Raw genomic sequence first — 14,231 nt, 5'->3', positions numbered from 1 at the left:
AGAGAAACTCGGGCAAATCGTTAAATATAATTATTATAATTTGTTATCTTAACTGCAAACGTTGGCTACAAAAGTTAAAAACACTTATATATGTATTTATGCCACAATTTTTTATTTGATGCCACAAGCGTAAATGATTATTTTCTATATCCTTTGTTCGAAATTCTTCGTCACTTTATTACGCCGCCATAGGGTTGATATTGGCTTCGTCCTTGCGATACTCAAATGTCAGGGGTGAAATTGTTTAGCTCGATAGAGCAAATATTATGATAGATCGCGCTTCTCGGGGCTATTGTTGCAGTTTTTATCAACTGCTTGCTCGTGCATCATTACGACTGACCTCCACTGGTATCTAGTAATCTACGACAATTTCTGAATAATCTTGTTGGAATGGAAATACATTTAGATTAAAAATTTGAGATTTAAAATACAATAGTAGGAGTAAGAAGGTGAACTGTTATTATAAACTTTCCTATATGTTTCCCTAAGCCCTACAAACGTTCGAAATTGAACAATACTGAAAAATCAAAGATCTATAACGCGATAAAACGAGATGAAAGGAATGGGATTCGAAGGACGAAATATCAGAATATTCGCAGCGACTTTACCGAACTGGTATTTACCCCGAGGGTTGAGCTGCAATATTGGATTACTATAAAGCATCTATATGACGTTGCAGAGTAGACGACATAGTTTTGAACATCGACTTGGCGCCGACGTTCCTGGACATAGCCGGCGTCGAGACGCCCCCCCAGATGGACGGTCGTTCTTTTAAGAAACTCTTTCAGAAGTAAGTATATCGCCAATTTTTTCGCTATACACACATATATATATCGTGAACTAAATTCCACGTTGAAAGACAATTACCTACCCGTGGGTTAAATAAGACGAAGAAAGATAAAATGAAACAAAACTGCCAAGCAAGAGAATCGAGATATTCGGATTGTAAAAACTTGATTTTTCAAGAAGAATCGCATGTTGCAGTAAACATGGAAGAAGATCAAAGTTTAAGTGGCCGGATACGTTTCTGATCGAATCTTCCGGACGTCGTGAAACTCCGGAATCGATCGCAGAATCGAAAGCACGGGAAGCCAGAAGGCAGAACCAAACGTTGGCAAAACAGCACGCGAACGCCACGCCGGAAGAGGAAGAAGACAACGTTGCCGATCCAGACGCGGAACGCGAGTCGGAGCATCGATTCTTGGAGAACGATACAGGCAGTGATCAAGACATTTCCGAGGATGACGATTTCGAGGACTCGATCATCGACGAATCGAGTAAGATATTTGCCTCGTTTTATTGCGTATTATCAAATCGTAATTCTTGCTCTTTATGTAGCCTTTCCCTATTTGGGACGCGGTTTCCCCCGCAGGAAGGCGTAACACTTCACGCTGACCTTTTCGCGGCAATAAAATTGCTCTCCGCTTTGGAGAGCTGCAATCTCGCATTATGATCCGATCTTTCAATGAATAAATTACTCGAAGCCGGAGATTTACACAGAGCCGACGACGGAATTAAGCAAAGCGTAGTCGTTTCGGTTAGATTAAATTGAAAAATTCGAACAAAGATAGGAGATCCGTAAAGTCGAAGAAAAACTGTTATCTTGCTTACTTGTATTCTGCGTGCTCTTTGATCGGCTTAATTAAGTCATCAGCAGAAGGAATTACTTAAGCGATTAAGATCGATATTCTTTAAGGTTGTATCGGTTTCAGATTTTCTTAGAAGCGTAAAGTTTTAATTAGTTTCGACAGACGCTGTATCTTGCGACACGGAAAAAACATCGAAGGAACTTCTTCTTCGGCTACGTCCAGGAATTCAACGTAATTGAAACTCGCGGTTAAGTCGAACGAATTCTTATTCAACCGGTTTGGATAATCACATTGAAAAGGGGCTCGAATCCCTCTGGGGTCGGACGTAAGTCTTGTCGAAGTTTCGCTAGTCGGGATTTACGCAATGATCAAAGTTTAATCCCATTTTATTGGTCCGCGCACCCGGTTCTTTCATAAAATCTCCTCTCGTCGCTCTCCTTCGCTATGGAATGGGATTTCCAGTTGTAACTACGAAGGACGGACCCCGAGAAGTGAATATTCTCAAGGAACACGATTGCAAGAAAATAGCGGCGAATAACCGTAAAATGATGATCTCCGCCTTTCAGACTCTGATCCACACCTGGATAATAGGGTTCATCCTGTTCACTCATCCTTCTCGTCGAAGCACGAACGGTTGGCCATCGAGTGCTCGCGACCGGAAGTCCAGACGAATTGTATTCCAGGTCAAAAGTGGCGCTGCGAGAGGGAAGGTCACCGATGGAGGAGACACAAGTGCAAATATGCCGCCCCTTCGCCAAGGATGTCGAAGAAATGCGCCTGTTTCACGCCAAATGGAGTCGTTTATACCAGATTGGAGTCGAATGATTACATCGATGGGCATCGATATGGCTTTGGCAGAGACAGAAGACCCACAGATGTGTATACGGACGTGGCCAGATATTTTGCTAGACGAGGTATCTCACGAGAGCTACCCATTCCATTCAATTTATTTAGTAACGTTCTCGAGATTAAAAATATTTTAATAATGTTGAGTGTTTTAATATCATGAAATATCACATTTGCCACGATATGGGATATGCGAATCACTCAGGAAAGAAATTGATCCGCATAATTTTCTAAAAATTTCTTAATGTTAGTAGAGCAGACGCGTGTTTAAATATTGAGAAATTAAAAAGTATTTCCGACATTCTTACGCTTTTCCAATAAAAATAAAGATCAATTGGTTTCTTGTCCCGTGCCATAAAAAATCATTTTGGTTGATTAAAAGATCAATAAGGGGATAGGATGCAGAGATTAATAATTCTTAGTAAGGAAGGAGATCATCGTTCACGATTTTTCTCAGGCAAACGAGACGTGTCAGATATGGACAGCGAAGATGTTAGCCGAGATATCGATGGGAACGATGATGACTATAATGATGGTGACCGGGACCGACGAGCCATCGACGAGGAGGACGACGAGGACTTCTTCCAGGAACTGAACAGCCTCGCGAACGATGTTAAGAGGGAATACGTAAACTTGATCTTCAGGTACGAAAGTTTAGAAAGTCGTTGATGATTCGTTGGATAAGACACGAACGTTTCATCGTAATGAATGTGCTCCTAGGGACAGGTTTGATAATCGGACGTCGGAAGACGAATCTCTCGAGTTCGATAATTTAAATGAATCTGAATACTCGATCAATGACTTCGATCCTAGTTTGGATAAAGTAGTGAAAGGACGGCTGAACATTGAAGACGTGGTAAAGAGACACAGGAGGGTACGGAGGAGTGTCATGAAGAAAGACACTGTTGAACATGTGACGAAGATCATGGAGAGTATCGAAGAAGAACTGGATGATTTAAAGGTATATACTTCTAATATAACAAATTTACAGGCGAACGTATGATCTTCATTCTCATATTTAGGCAACCCAAGCACGGCAATCAGAATCAAAAAGAACGTTTCCACCGAAATGTTCGGTTCTTCCACAAGGAGGCGTGAACTGCTCAGAAACCGTGTACCAAGATCCCAACGAATGGCGAATTTCGAGGCGAGAAATTGAACAACAGATCAGAGAAATGAGGTTACAGTTGGAAACTTTAAAAGTGAGCATCGAAGATACGTGTTTTATTTCGTACAAAGTATGTATGACGTGGTATTCATTCCAGGATATTCGTCGTCACTTGATGACCAAGCGACCTCAAGTTATGCGAGACCCAGAGGATGGGTCAAAGAACACAGAGGAAGCACACAAATCGCACCATCACCCTTCGAAGAACCACGTGAATCGCCATCACAAGAAACACGATCACACTACTACGCTTAATCCTACTGCATCAACCATTCGTTCTATCGTGAAACACAACCAAGTGGCGGAAGACAAAACTGCATTTACAGATACTACGGAGAAGCCTAGATTTAACGTTACAGTCACAGAAAGTACCGATATCGATACGACCACCACGACTGAACCAACATCCACCACGTTATCAACGACTTCCAAACAAAAAAAGGCGCCACGTCGTCAAAAGATGAAGGAAGTCGTCGCTAACAGGACGGAAGTGGAGGATGATAAACCACAAAGGCGCAGGAAGTTTCACCATCATCGAAGGAACAATACTCTGTTCACAAACAGCGTGCATGATGAGACTCCAATAGTGAATGTTAGTGAAACAATGGAGACGACTGTGACTACGCAAAGCACCACACCGAATCAGAGGCATCAGAAGTATCATCAAACCAAGTATGCAACCGTTCCTACCACGACGATGAAAGAAACTACGATTCGAAAAGAGACTTCTAGCAGTATAGGAGCCACGAATGACTTTACCAAAGAAACTACGATAGGAACAAACGGCCAAACGGTGCTATCAACAGGATCAGAGACAACGTCTACTCTCGGTGAATCGACAGAGCCACAAAGAACGACTCCGGTGTTTCCCAGGACAAGTACCGAAGCTCGTTCGAGAACGTTCCCGTCTACGACTGTGACTACGACGCCCATGACCACACCAGTTACGGCATCTTCGACTAGAAGGTTTTCAAAGGTGCAGAAGAATAGAACGACCAATCTTGGACCCTCTAGGATCGATGTTACTATTTTAGAATCTCCTGATAGAAGGAACAGGCAAGGTTAGTAATTGTGCATACAGTGACTCACGAAAATATTTGAATACAGGTTTGATTGAACTTATTCTTTTTATACTAGATATAATAGATATAGCAAATAGTAATCGTCGACTACCACCGATGTTGAACAGTCCTCTAGAAGCTCGTCATAAGTGCTACTGCGAGCCTGATTCTTACTCGAAAAAAGATGAGAAAGAAATTGCTCGAGAGGAAAGAAGAAGGTTGAAGGAAGAACGTTTGAAGAAGAAGGAAAGGAAATTGAGAAAGAAGGCCAAACTCGAGAAGGAATGTTTAACGGAGAAGATGAACTGCTTCGAACACGATAACGACCATTGGCGCACAGCTCCGTTATGGAGCGCGGGACCATTCTGTTTTTGTATGAATGCTAATAATAATACGTATTCGTGTATTCGTACCATTAACGCGACACACAACTTCCTTTATTGCGAGTTTACTACTGGCTTGGTCACTTATTATAACCTCAGGATCGGTGAGTACGGCATTTGTACGTGTAAACTCAGTTTTCTAAGGAAAATTGGTTTCAATTATTAGCTCTTGTTCCTTTTTCGTTTAGATCCATTCGAACAGTGGAACAGGCTTTCATCTTTAACATCATCAGAACGTTCCTATCTTCACGATCAATTGGAACATTTGAAGGGCTGCAAAGGAACAAGGGATTGTACGGTTGGAAGCGCGAGGGAAGCGCTGCCACAACTGCAGCAACATCAGAGATTCATTTCAAAGAGAAAATACGCAAATTCCTTTGGTATGTCTGACTGATAATATATAAAATAGAAATTTTAGAAATTTATCTATTAATTTGTTGATATTTCTTTTTATAGAAGATATGTTCATACCATCAACGTTACAAATTATCCGAGAAAGCGAACTCAGTAGCCCGCCGAATAAGAGACGAAAAAAGTTGCAAACGTAAATATATTTTTAATCGAAAACTTGACTTTAGATTATGTGTGATATACTGAATTATTACTTTTTATTAAGGAGCGTTTGGAACAGACGAAGCAGAAGTTGGCAAAGTAGTTGGAAGCATCATCAAGACGCGGTGAATTATCGTCGACACAGACATCAGTACTGATAATCATGGTTCGTTTATTTCTCTTTGGACAAGTCGTCGAAGGATGCGTGACAGCATTGCCTTAGATGTATATTAATTTCGCGATGCATTTAATAACGTAATTTATTTAGTGATATTTAATTGAGAAAGGATACGTGATATTTAATTGAGAATGTTCGGATTCTATTAATTAGACTCGCGTTGCTCGATACGAGTACACCGTGTATATTTTTAACATTATACTTCTTATGGCAAAATTATTGCGACTGATCGGACGCGTATCGCGTGTATTATAATCACGCGTATTTAACAATCGAAAACGATCTAAACAATCCTTTTTTTACTTAATAGCCGATATTTTTTATAATAATTTATTTACTACTACGTCCCTTTAAGTCTCTTTATACAAGAAGCGAATTATCTCGAATAAAACTATATTTGCCTAACGAGATTTAGAGAAATTTAAAAAAATCTTCGATTATCCAGAACTAGCAACACGATACTTCTTTACGAGGTGAATAACCGATATCAGTAGCTTTATAGACAATAGAGTGTCTAAGAGGAGAGAAGGATATGAGAGTTCGTCTATCGCGTTAAAGAGCTATTTCAAATTCGAATTCTACGTGACTACGAACTGAAACGCACAACGAAAGAACAAAACACAATATAAAAATCGTCCTGCCAAAAGCCTTTTACCTTTCCTTACGAAAATTTCTATACGCCAGTACGTTCATGAAACGTTTATTCTATCAAAACTGCCATTCGTTTTATTCTTTCCTATTGCCTTCAAGCAATCATGTTGCAGAATAAATTGTCACTTTTGTGTCTAACAATCGTTCTAGCCAATCGTTACTAGGATGTTTGAGTAGAGACAGGAAAAAGGAAGGTAATTTAAGCCACAATGCTAAGACTGTACGAGTTTCAATGAGAACAATTAAAAAAGCAACTTTTAACATCATTTATTCTGCGTAATTTTCTGTCTTTCTAGAAACAGTATGAACACTTTTGTGATTGCTACATCTAACAATCTGTTATTAAAAAAAAAAAAAAAAAAATTGAATGCTAATGGATGCATATGCTGCTATAAGTATACAAGCAAAAAGTAAACTTTGCTTACTTAAAACGTTTGCTTGAACAATTCTAAAAGAGTCTTAGACAATATTTGTCCTTTTACAATTTCTATTGTTGTAGTTGAAATATTACATATCTATAAGTCACTATACAATAGCTAGATGCTTGTTTCCATTAGCATTTTATTTTTTTACAAGTATATGTCTGTGTTATGTACTAGATTCTCAGTTAGTGCCCTGAGAATATCTTCAAGATTTTGAAGTTAAAGCAATGTATTTAAATCATGTGAAATAAATAAATAAATACTGTCCGAATTGCGATTGATACTCCGTTCACTTAAATAAAAAAATGAACAAATTTTTCGATAATAAAGAAAGAAAAAAAAAAGATAAAAAGAAATTGAAAAAATATAAACATATTTCTTTGTATCTTTTAATGTCTTTTACATAAATTAACAGGAACTTTAATAGAAAAATAATATGCATGAAGAAAACATTTCTGACTTCAAATAATTCTTAATTAATAGATATGCAGAACTTAAAAATCAATAGTAGGATCGAAATCTTCATTGTCATCAAAAATGTTTTTTGCACTTTTAATTTCAGTGGTATTTTTGCTATACAAATTAGTACTTCCGCTATTATCATTGCTACATAGTGCATTATCTATTTCTTCTGGTATAAAATTATCATATTCTTCCTCATTATTATAGATCAAATCTTGTTTAGAATCATTTTCATATGAAAGATCGCTATCTATATCTGTGTGTTCATTTTGTGAGCAGTCGTACATCGTATTATTATCAAGATGTTCTATATCATCAGATTTTTTATAATTGCTACTTTGATTACTTGCAGCTTCAAAAGTATTAGATCTAATCTCTTCTGGTGTATCTAGATATTTTGCCCACTTGCTTTCCACTTTTATATTTGGCTTTGGTTTTTCAGGATGATAATTCATATAGTTATCATTAATACTATTACATCCACTAAAGGATATATTCTCCTGAATCTCATGTTTTTTCATAAGATTTAATTTTTGAACCATAACACGACAATCTCTACCTGAGCCTTTAAAATAAGCCTAAAAATTGCAATCATCTGCTACCTTGCACGTATGACATTTGTTTTGTGATATATTATGATGAACATTGAAATTACAATTCTTCTGCTATAAATGGAATTAACTAACCTGTTTGAATGTCTGTTTAAAATTACATATTTTGCATTGCCATTTCTTTGCTTTCTTGACTATGTGAACCTATAATTCATAAATTATTAGAAATCGAACGTTATAATACCAATTGACAATAAATTACTGCGCATTTGATAGTTACTTGATATGTTTTACACGAATAACAGCGTAAAATGTTCATTTCCTGTGACATGATGCTAATTTATAGAAATATGATTGCAAAGAACGCTTTCTAAGGTTAAATCTATTATGTTTCAAAGAATAACACTTTTCAAATTATTTCAAACTTCGAATGTCCTTGATGCTTGAAGATGCAGCATGACCATTATGGTGGTATCACATTTTGGCGGGAAACTAAGTTGTTCAATTTTCGGTACTTCCGATAGATTAAATGCTTCCGGTAGATTTGATTCGATTTATGCGTTCTAGATTTTACAATTTTCATTTGAATATTTTGTTATAAACGCGCAAAAAAGAAATGAAAAGCAGCAATACTACTTTAATTACATTTTAAGGTAATAATTTTCGTAAAATATTTCTTATTATTCAAAGCATAACAAATTAAAGTTACTTTTTATAAAGATGGTTACTCCTAATGGCGAATTCTTATGATGAATTGCAATAGATTATGTTTCATCTCTGTTTAAAGGAACCAGTATGCATTCATATTTATATTTCACTTATTATGTTATACTATTATATTTACACACAAATCTTAACACATTTATCAAAAATAATTTAGCTAACAATCAAACATAAGTCATTCATTCAAAGTCTATTTTGCAATTGGGCAAAGCTTTAGTAAGTTCTTTCTGAACAGTATTATCCGTGATATGTGATAGTCCTTGAATTTTTAATTGTTTTAGATTTCTGAAATACCAAAATATAAGCAACATTACATTTTGTTAGATATATCTTATTCATTTTTATATATATTACATACTTCAATACTTTTAATTGACGTAGTCCACCATCATCAATGCTTTTACATTTTATAATTTCTAAATTAGTTAAAGAATCTTGAATAAGCGATAGATAGGGTATAGCTTTATTATCAACGTATCTGCAGCTTTCCAATTTTATATTTTTTATGTGTTTGCATCCTTCTAATGTGGTAACCCAATGAATAATTGTGATCATATACAAACTATTTCATGTCATTAAATTAACTAAGATACTAACCAAGATATGGAAATCCTACATCACATATTCCAGCATCATTTGCTTCAATAGATTCAATGTAATAGTTTCCACTAGATGGTAATGCGTTATAATCAGTTAATGGTTCAGAAAAATCTTTCCATTTGACAGATGCTCCATTTTTTAAAAGCCATTCTGCACAAGCACGATCTGGACCAATTTCCTTTATACGATCAGCATCAACTCTTTAAAAAAATGTTTCTTTTATATTTTGTTCAATGAATCAAACAATAATGCTTTATTGTAATACCTATTAAATACAACAGTAAGCCAGTAAAAGAAAGGCCTACTTTGATTTCTTGTATTTTGAATTAAAGATGTTAATTTGCTTAATGTCTGAAATAAAAAGTATATGACAATAATCCTATTAATGGCAAACTGAAGTAAATTTTTTATAGTCTTACATAGACTGTCATTGTTCTTCTATTGTTTTAACAGTAATATCATTAAATAATTATAATATTACTCAAATCTTAAGGTTCCAAAAGCACTAGTTACTTAATCACAATGTAAGAACCAAATTGCGCATAGAAGATCGTGTATATACTCATAATCCTATAATAGACCAAAGAACTATGACATCTAATCAGATAATATTTTGAAAGTTAGACAGTGCGCATTACTATTTACAATACAAGTTAAGAATTTATGCAAGGTGCAAACATTTAAGTAATAAAATCAAGATATTCCGACAGAGGGCGAAAACAAATTTCCCGGTGGGTAATATAAAATTTTATTCGAAATACCACATTAGTTTCTTGAGCACAAAGAAACAATATCGCTGTGGGGAATATTGAATCATAAACAGATGAAAAGAATTCCAAATCATATGATTCCCAGCTATTAAAAGAATTTGTATCAATCACTATACAGTATACATTGTTTAATACAGATGTCAGAGACAAACTGCTTTTCAGTGGGTTATACTATTCTACGTTACTCATAGCCTCTGGATCTTATAATTGTATGTGCCGCCGGTTTGAAGAGTCAAAACAAACCTGTGTGATTACGTACGGTAGTGATTACGTTTGGCAGAAAAGCTACTAAATAGCAACGATATGAGTCGAAGGAAAAGAGCGAAGGTTTGTCTTGTTAGTCTTCTATCCTACATTTAATATTATACAGTACTAAATATATTCTTATAAGGGTTATTATATGATGTGTTATTTAGTACACTGATTGTTACAAAGTTTTACTATAATATGAATCAAGTGTTGGTTTTCGCATATTCCTTCATGAAATAGTACTAGACGGTAGAAATTCTTGTGTGGAGGATAATTCGCACACGTGTACCTTGAATAATACTGTGCTGTAAATAACCAGACTAGGTTATGTTTTGGTTAGACTCATTATTTGTTACTTATCTTACTTTGTCAATAATCGTAAATTTATCTCTCTCTAATTAAAAGCGAGTATATTGTGTGTAAATTAAAATAAATGTTTTTTATGCAACTTTTAATTCATCAACGTCTGTAGAAACTTTTAACCTATATGTTAAAGTAGATCTCTGCATACTTAATAAAGTTTTGGTTACGAATTGATTTACCATTGAATATTGCTTCTTTTATTTGTGATTTTATTATATTCATATCTATATATAGGTGGAGTACAGAGAAATGGAAGAGAAGTATAATCAAATGGAAGATGAAAATGCTTCAGATACATCGGAAAAATCTAAACCTGGTCTGGTTACTCCAGAAAAAAAAGCTGTGAATGAAGTAAAAAAAGATACTGATACAAATATATCACAATCTGTATCTACCTCTTCTGCTCCAAAAATTGAAGTAAAAGATGAAGATGATCAAGATAGCGATCATGAAGATCCTCATGGTAAATCTATCTGTTAATGAAATATATTTTTTCTGTAATTGATTAAATTTTAATTTCTATATTTAATTATAGTAAAGGAATTACTTAATGGTTTGGAGGGGGCAGCATTTCAAAGTCGTCTTCCATTTGATAAGCTAACTTCCACAGAAGCTGCTTGTTTCCCAGATGTTTCTGGTGGACCACCGCAGACCCAAAAAGTTTTCCTTCACATTAGAAATAGACTCGTAAGAAACTTAAGTTAAAAAGAAAATTGCGGAATTTTCATATATAAATGTTTTTATTTCAGTTGCAACTATGGCTTGAGAATCCAAAGCAACAATTGATAGTTGAAAATGCTCTGCCAGCGATAGAACCACCTTATAATAGCGACACTGTATTGGCACGTCGAATTCATGCATTTTTAGAACGACATGGTTTTATTAATTTCGGAGTATTTAAACGACTTAAGGTGATATATGTTTTTATAATACATTTTCTACATGAATACTATTTATAACAAATTATTGTCTTTTTATTTTAGCCATTACCTACGAAGAAATTAGGTAAAGTAATCGTAATTGGAGCAGGTATTGCTGGTTTAGCTGCTGCTCAACAAATGCAACAATTTGGCTTAGAAGTAATCGTACTCGAAGCACGGGTAATTGTTATTTAAAATTTTATTTTGTATTTAAAAAAATGTGTAAGACATGTTTTTCATATAAGTTTCTGATTTTATAGGATCGTGTTGGTGGTCGAATTGCAACATTTCGTAAATCTTCATACATCGCCGATCTCGGTGCTATGGTAGTTACAGGGTTAGGTGGAAATCCAGTGACAACACTTAGTAAACAAATCAATATGGAACTTCACAAAATACGACAAAAGTGTCCTTTGTACGAAAGCGATGGTCAAACGGTTAATATAAATATAGTACATTTAAATGTTGTAATGATTAAATGTTTAAAACAATCATTTATGAAGTTTTAATATTTTTTTCCACGGATAGGTCCCGAAAGATAAAGACGAAATGGTAGAGAGAGAGTTTAACCGGTTACTGGAAGCTACATCGTATCTTTCACATCAATTAGATTTTAATTACGTGGGTAGTGCTGGATCAGGGCAAAGTGGTAATACACGACCGGTTTCCTTGGGTCAGGCATTGGAGTGGGTGATACGTTTGCAAGAGCAAGGTGTCAAACAGCGTCAAGTTGCTCATTTGCGTTCCGTACTATCGCTTCAAGCTCGGCTTATCACCAATCAACATAGGGTAAGTATTCGATTATTTATGCATTATTTATGCTTTGAATTTTTAGGAAATACTAAGAGTTCTTGTATTATAGATGATAGCGATCATGGATCGTTTGGTCGAATTAAATAAACAGTATAAAGAAATGACTGAGAGTAAATTACAAACACGTGATATAACACAAGAATTTGTATTACGTTCTAAGTTGCGTGATCTTCATAACGCATGCAAGGTATGGTCTTTTTTGTTTGGTTTTTAATATCTTTATTTATACAGTCTTGCACAGGCATTATATACTTTATTTGCTATATCAGGAATGGGATCAACTCTCTGAACAACAGAAAGAAATCGAAGCGAAGTTACAAGAATTAGAAGCCTCTCCCCCTAGGTAAGTTTCGTTCGTTATTTGTTACACAATATCTTGCAAATTAAATTCTTGGTATGTGAAATTTTTGTTTCCTGTTCACAGTGACGTATACCTTTCTTCGAAGGACCGTCAGATATTGGATTGGCACTTTGCGAATTTGGAGTTCGCCAACGCAACGTCGCTATCAAATCTGAGCCTGAAACATTGGGACCAAGACGACGACTTCGAATTCACCGGCAGTCATCTAACAGGTAAGTCTTTTTAACAATGTTACATAAACTAGCGTTTTGCTTTATTAAATTATCTGTTGCTGACTTTCACTGGGCGAGCGATTAGAGTTTACTTAAATCGCCAGCTAAATTGAGCGTAATTATTATAGTTGTACATTGCGATACGTTAAACACGCGAAAACATTCTAATTTCATGGAGCGTGCGTGATTCGTCGGGTATCCCCGCACGGCGTAACGCGTATACGGCATTATATCGACGTTCTCGAGAAATTGCTTAACCAGCCAGTAGATGGTATAGATAACGGGTGAATTATTCGCGGGCTGCATCTCCTTTACAGGCATCGGATAGTCTCTCGTACTCGGTGTCCGTACAGTTGACTTTATCAACCTTATTGAAAGTCGATAGCATGAGATTCCGTGTAGATAGTACGCTATATCCCTTAACCGATCGGTTACCAGAGTTCTCATTATGTGAAATTATACTATGATCATAGCGTGTTCGCCGTGCTAGAGCCTACTAATGCGTTAACAAAAACGAAAACAGCGAGAAATATGACTATAGATAATCAAGCGGTTTCGTATTTTACACTGTTCGAGTGTTCTCTCTGTTCTTAACTCCAAAGTCTAAGTTAACGGTCTACCTTACTATTTCCTTAATCATTATCTCAAGTATTTACATTAAACAACTGAGCCTCTCCGGAAATAATTGGCATTCCAGTGCGGTTCAAATGATTGTATCGAGGCATTGCAATAAAAACTGTTAAAAGCTTCTGGGCGTAACTTCGTGACGTGCCTTTGCGTTACCATTCTCTGTTGCACTCATATCGCGTATCGGACTCATGACAATCGAAAAGACAGCCTCGACGCGAACGTGATCTCAGAGCCTTTCGAGAACCTTAATGACGTTACTTGTAATTCCTACTACACGATTCACACCCGGAAGCTTCTATCGTTTCAACTGGGAGAATCAGCGGAGTGAATGGTCAGTCGTGGATCTCGCACGAAATATCGTCCCTAGTAAACGAACGGTAAACGCAGCTTTAATAGATACCCGAGGTGGACGTTGGTGGATGTTGCGTATCAGTGGACCGTAACCCAGCGGAGTAACGTGGTCGCGCGTGTCGCTACCGCGAAGCACACTCGACTGACAGTGAGCGAACGAACCGGTCGAGTCAGGCTCGAATTCCAATATTGCTCCGCTGTCGTTCGAGCGACCACGCAGTCGAGTGCATCGTGCGAGAGAGCGAACTCGAGCGAGCGAAGTGAATGCGCTCCTTGAACACAGGCTGAAACAAGAGACGCGCGAGGAGGATGTTGTGCGCCCCCGTTCTTACGGGGCCACGGTACGCGGCCATGGTGGTCAATCCGAAATTAAAGC

General features: G+C 36.5%; 4 protein-coding genes across 6 annotated transcripts in view; 2 read left to right on the top strand and 2 right to left on the bottom strand.

Moving 5' to 3' along the window:
- The window catches only part of LOC100647468 (extracellular sulfatase SULF-1 homolog), a 78,644-nt gene extending 71,523 nt beyond the window's left edge, over window positions 1–7,121 (top strand). Inside the window, exons 7-17 of one of the 3 annotated variants that reach the window (XM_048409374.1) lie at window positions 680–790; window positions 985–1,277; window positions 2,273–2,503; window positions 2,893–3,079; window positions 3,156–3,396; window positions 3,458–3,637; window positions 3,701–4,664; window positions 4,741–5,151; window positions 5,236–5,427; window positions 5,504–5,591; window positions 5,664–7,121. In XM_048409374.1, the coding sequence (XP_048265331.1) occupies window positions 680–790; window positions 985–1,277; window positions 2,273–2,503; window positions 2,893–3,079; window positions 3,156–3,396; window positions 3,458–3,637; window positions 3,701–4,664; window positions 4,741–5,151; window positions 5,236–5,427; window positions 5,504–5,591; window positions 5,664–5,757 (2,992 nt within the window). In that variant the 3' untranslated portion in view covers window positions 5,758–7,121. Of the gene's footprint in view, window positions 1–679; window positions 791–984; window positions 1,278–2,155; window positions 2,504–2,892; window positions 3,080–3,155; window positions 3,397–3,457; window positions 3,638–3,700; window positions 4,665–4,740; window positions 5,152–5,235; window positions 5,428–5,503; window positions 5,592–5,663 lie in introns of all 3 variants that reach the window. The other 2 variants (XM_048409373.1, XM_003398153.4) reach the window with 2 other exon arrangements.
- Window positions 6,680–8,708, bottom strand: LOC105666125 (MRN complex-interacting protein). The gene is made up of 4 exons (XM_012312470.3): window positions 8,573–8,708; window positions 8,144–8,426; window positions 7,999–8,067; window positions 6,680–7,890 (listed from the first exon to the last, which is right to left on the bottom strand). The coding sequence occupies exons 2-4, from the start codon at window positions 8,192–8,194 to the stop codon at window positions 7,345–7,347; spliced, it is 666 nt and encodes a 221-aa protein (XP_012167860.2). The 5' UTR covers window positions 8,195–8,426; window positions 8,573–8,708; the 3' UTR covers window positions 6,680–7,344.
- LOC100647812 (ATP synthase subunit s, mitochondrial) lies at window positions 8,640–9,819 on the bottom strand. The gene is made up of 5 exons (XM_012312468.3): window positions 9,606–9,819; window positions 9,452–9,537; window positions 9,184–9,386; window positions 8,945–9,107; window positions 8,640–8,871 (listed from the first exon to the last, which is right to left on the bottom strand). Exons 1-5 carry the CDS (start codon window positions 9,615–9,617, stop codon window positions 8,766–8,768), a joined length of 570 nt encoding a protein of 189 aa, XP_012167858.1. The 5' UTR covers window positions 9,618–9,819; the 3' UTR covers window positions 8,640–8,765.
- A 170-nt stretch (window positions 9,820–9,989) lies between these two features.
- The window catches only part of LOC100647583 (lysine-specific histone demethylase 1A), a 101,367-nt gene continuing 97,125 nt past the window's right edge, over window positions 9,990–14,231 (top strand). The window contains exons 1-10 of the mRNA XM_012312467.3: window positions 9,990–10,283; window positions 10,803–11,031; window positions 11,104–11,255; window positions 11,318–11,479; window positions 11,552–11,668; window positions 11,749–11,925; window positions 12,017–12,277; window positions 12,351–12,488; window positions 12,571–12,644; window positions 12,726–12,874. Of these exons, the coding sequence (XP_012167857.1) occupies window positions 10,260–10,283; window positions 10,803–11,031; window positions 11,104–11,255; window positions 11,318–11,479; window positions 11,552–11,668; window positions 11,749–11,925; window positions 12,017–12,277; window positions 12,351–12,488; window positions 12,571–12,644; window positions 12,726–12,874 (1,483 nt within the window). The 5' untranslated portion in view covers window positions 9,990–10,259. The remainder of the gene's footprint in view (window positions 10,284–10,802; window positions 11,032–11,103; window positions 11,256–11,317; window positions 11,480–11,551; window positions 11,669–11,748; window positions 11,926–12,016; window positions 12,278–12,350; window positions 12,489–12,570; window positions 12,645–12,725; window positions 12,875–14,231) is intronic.

Source organism: Bombus terrestris, chromosome 10, assembly GCF_910591885.1.
Source record: "Bombus terrestris chromosome 10, iyBomTerr1.2, whole genome shotgun sequence".
Taxonomy (NCBI): domain Eukaryota; kingdom Metazoa; phylum Arthropoda; class Insecta; order Hymenoptera; family Apidae; genus Bombus; species Bombus terrestris.
The sequence above is the reverse complement of the archived record's forward strand: the minus strand, read 5'-3'. Positions and strand labels throughout refer to the sequence as shown.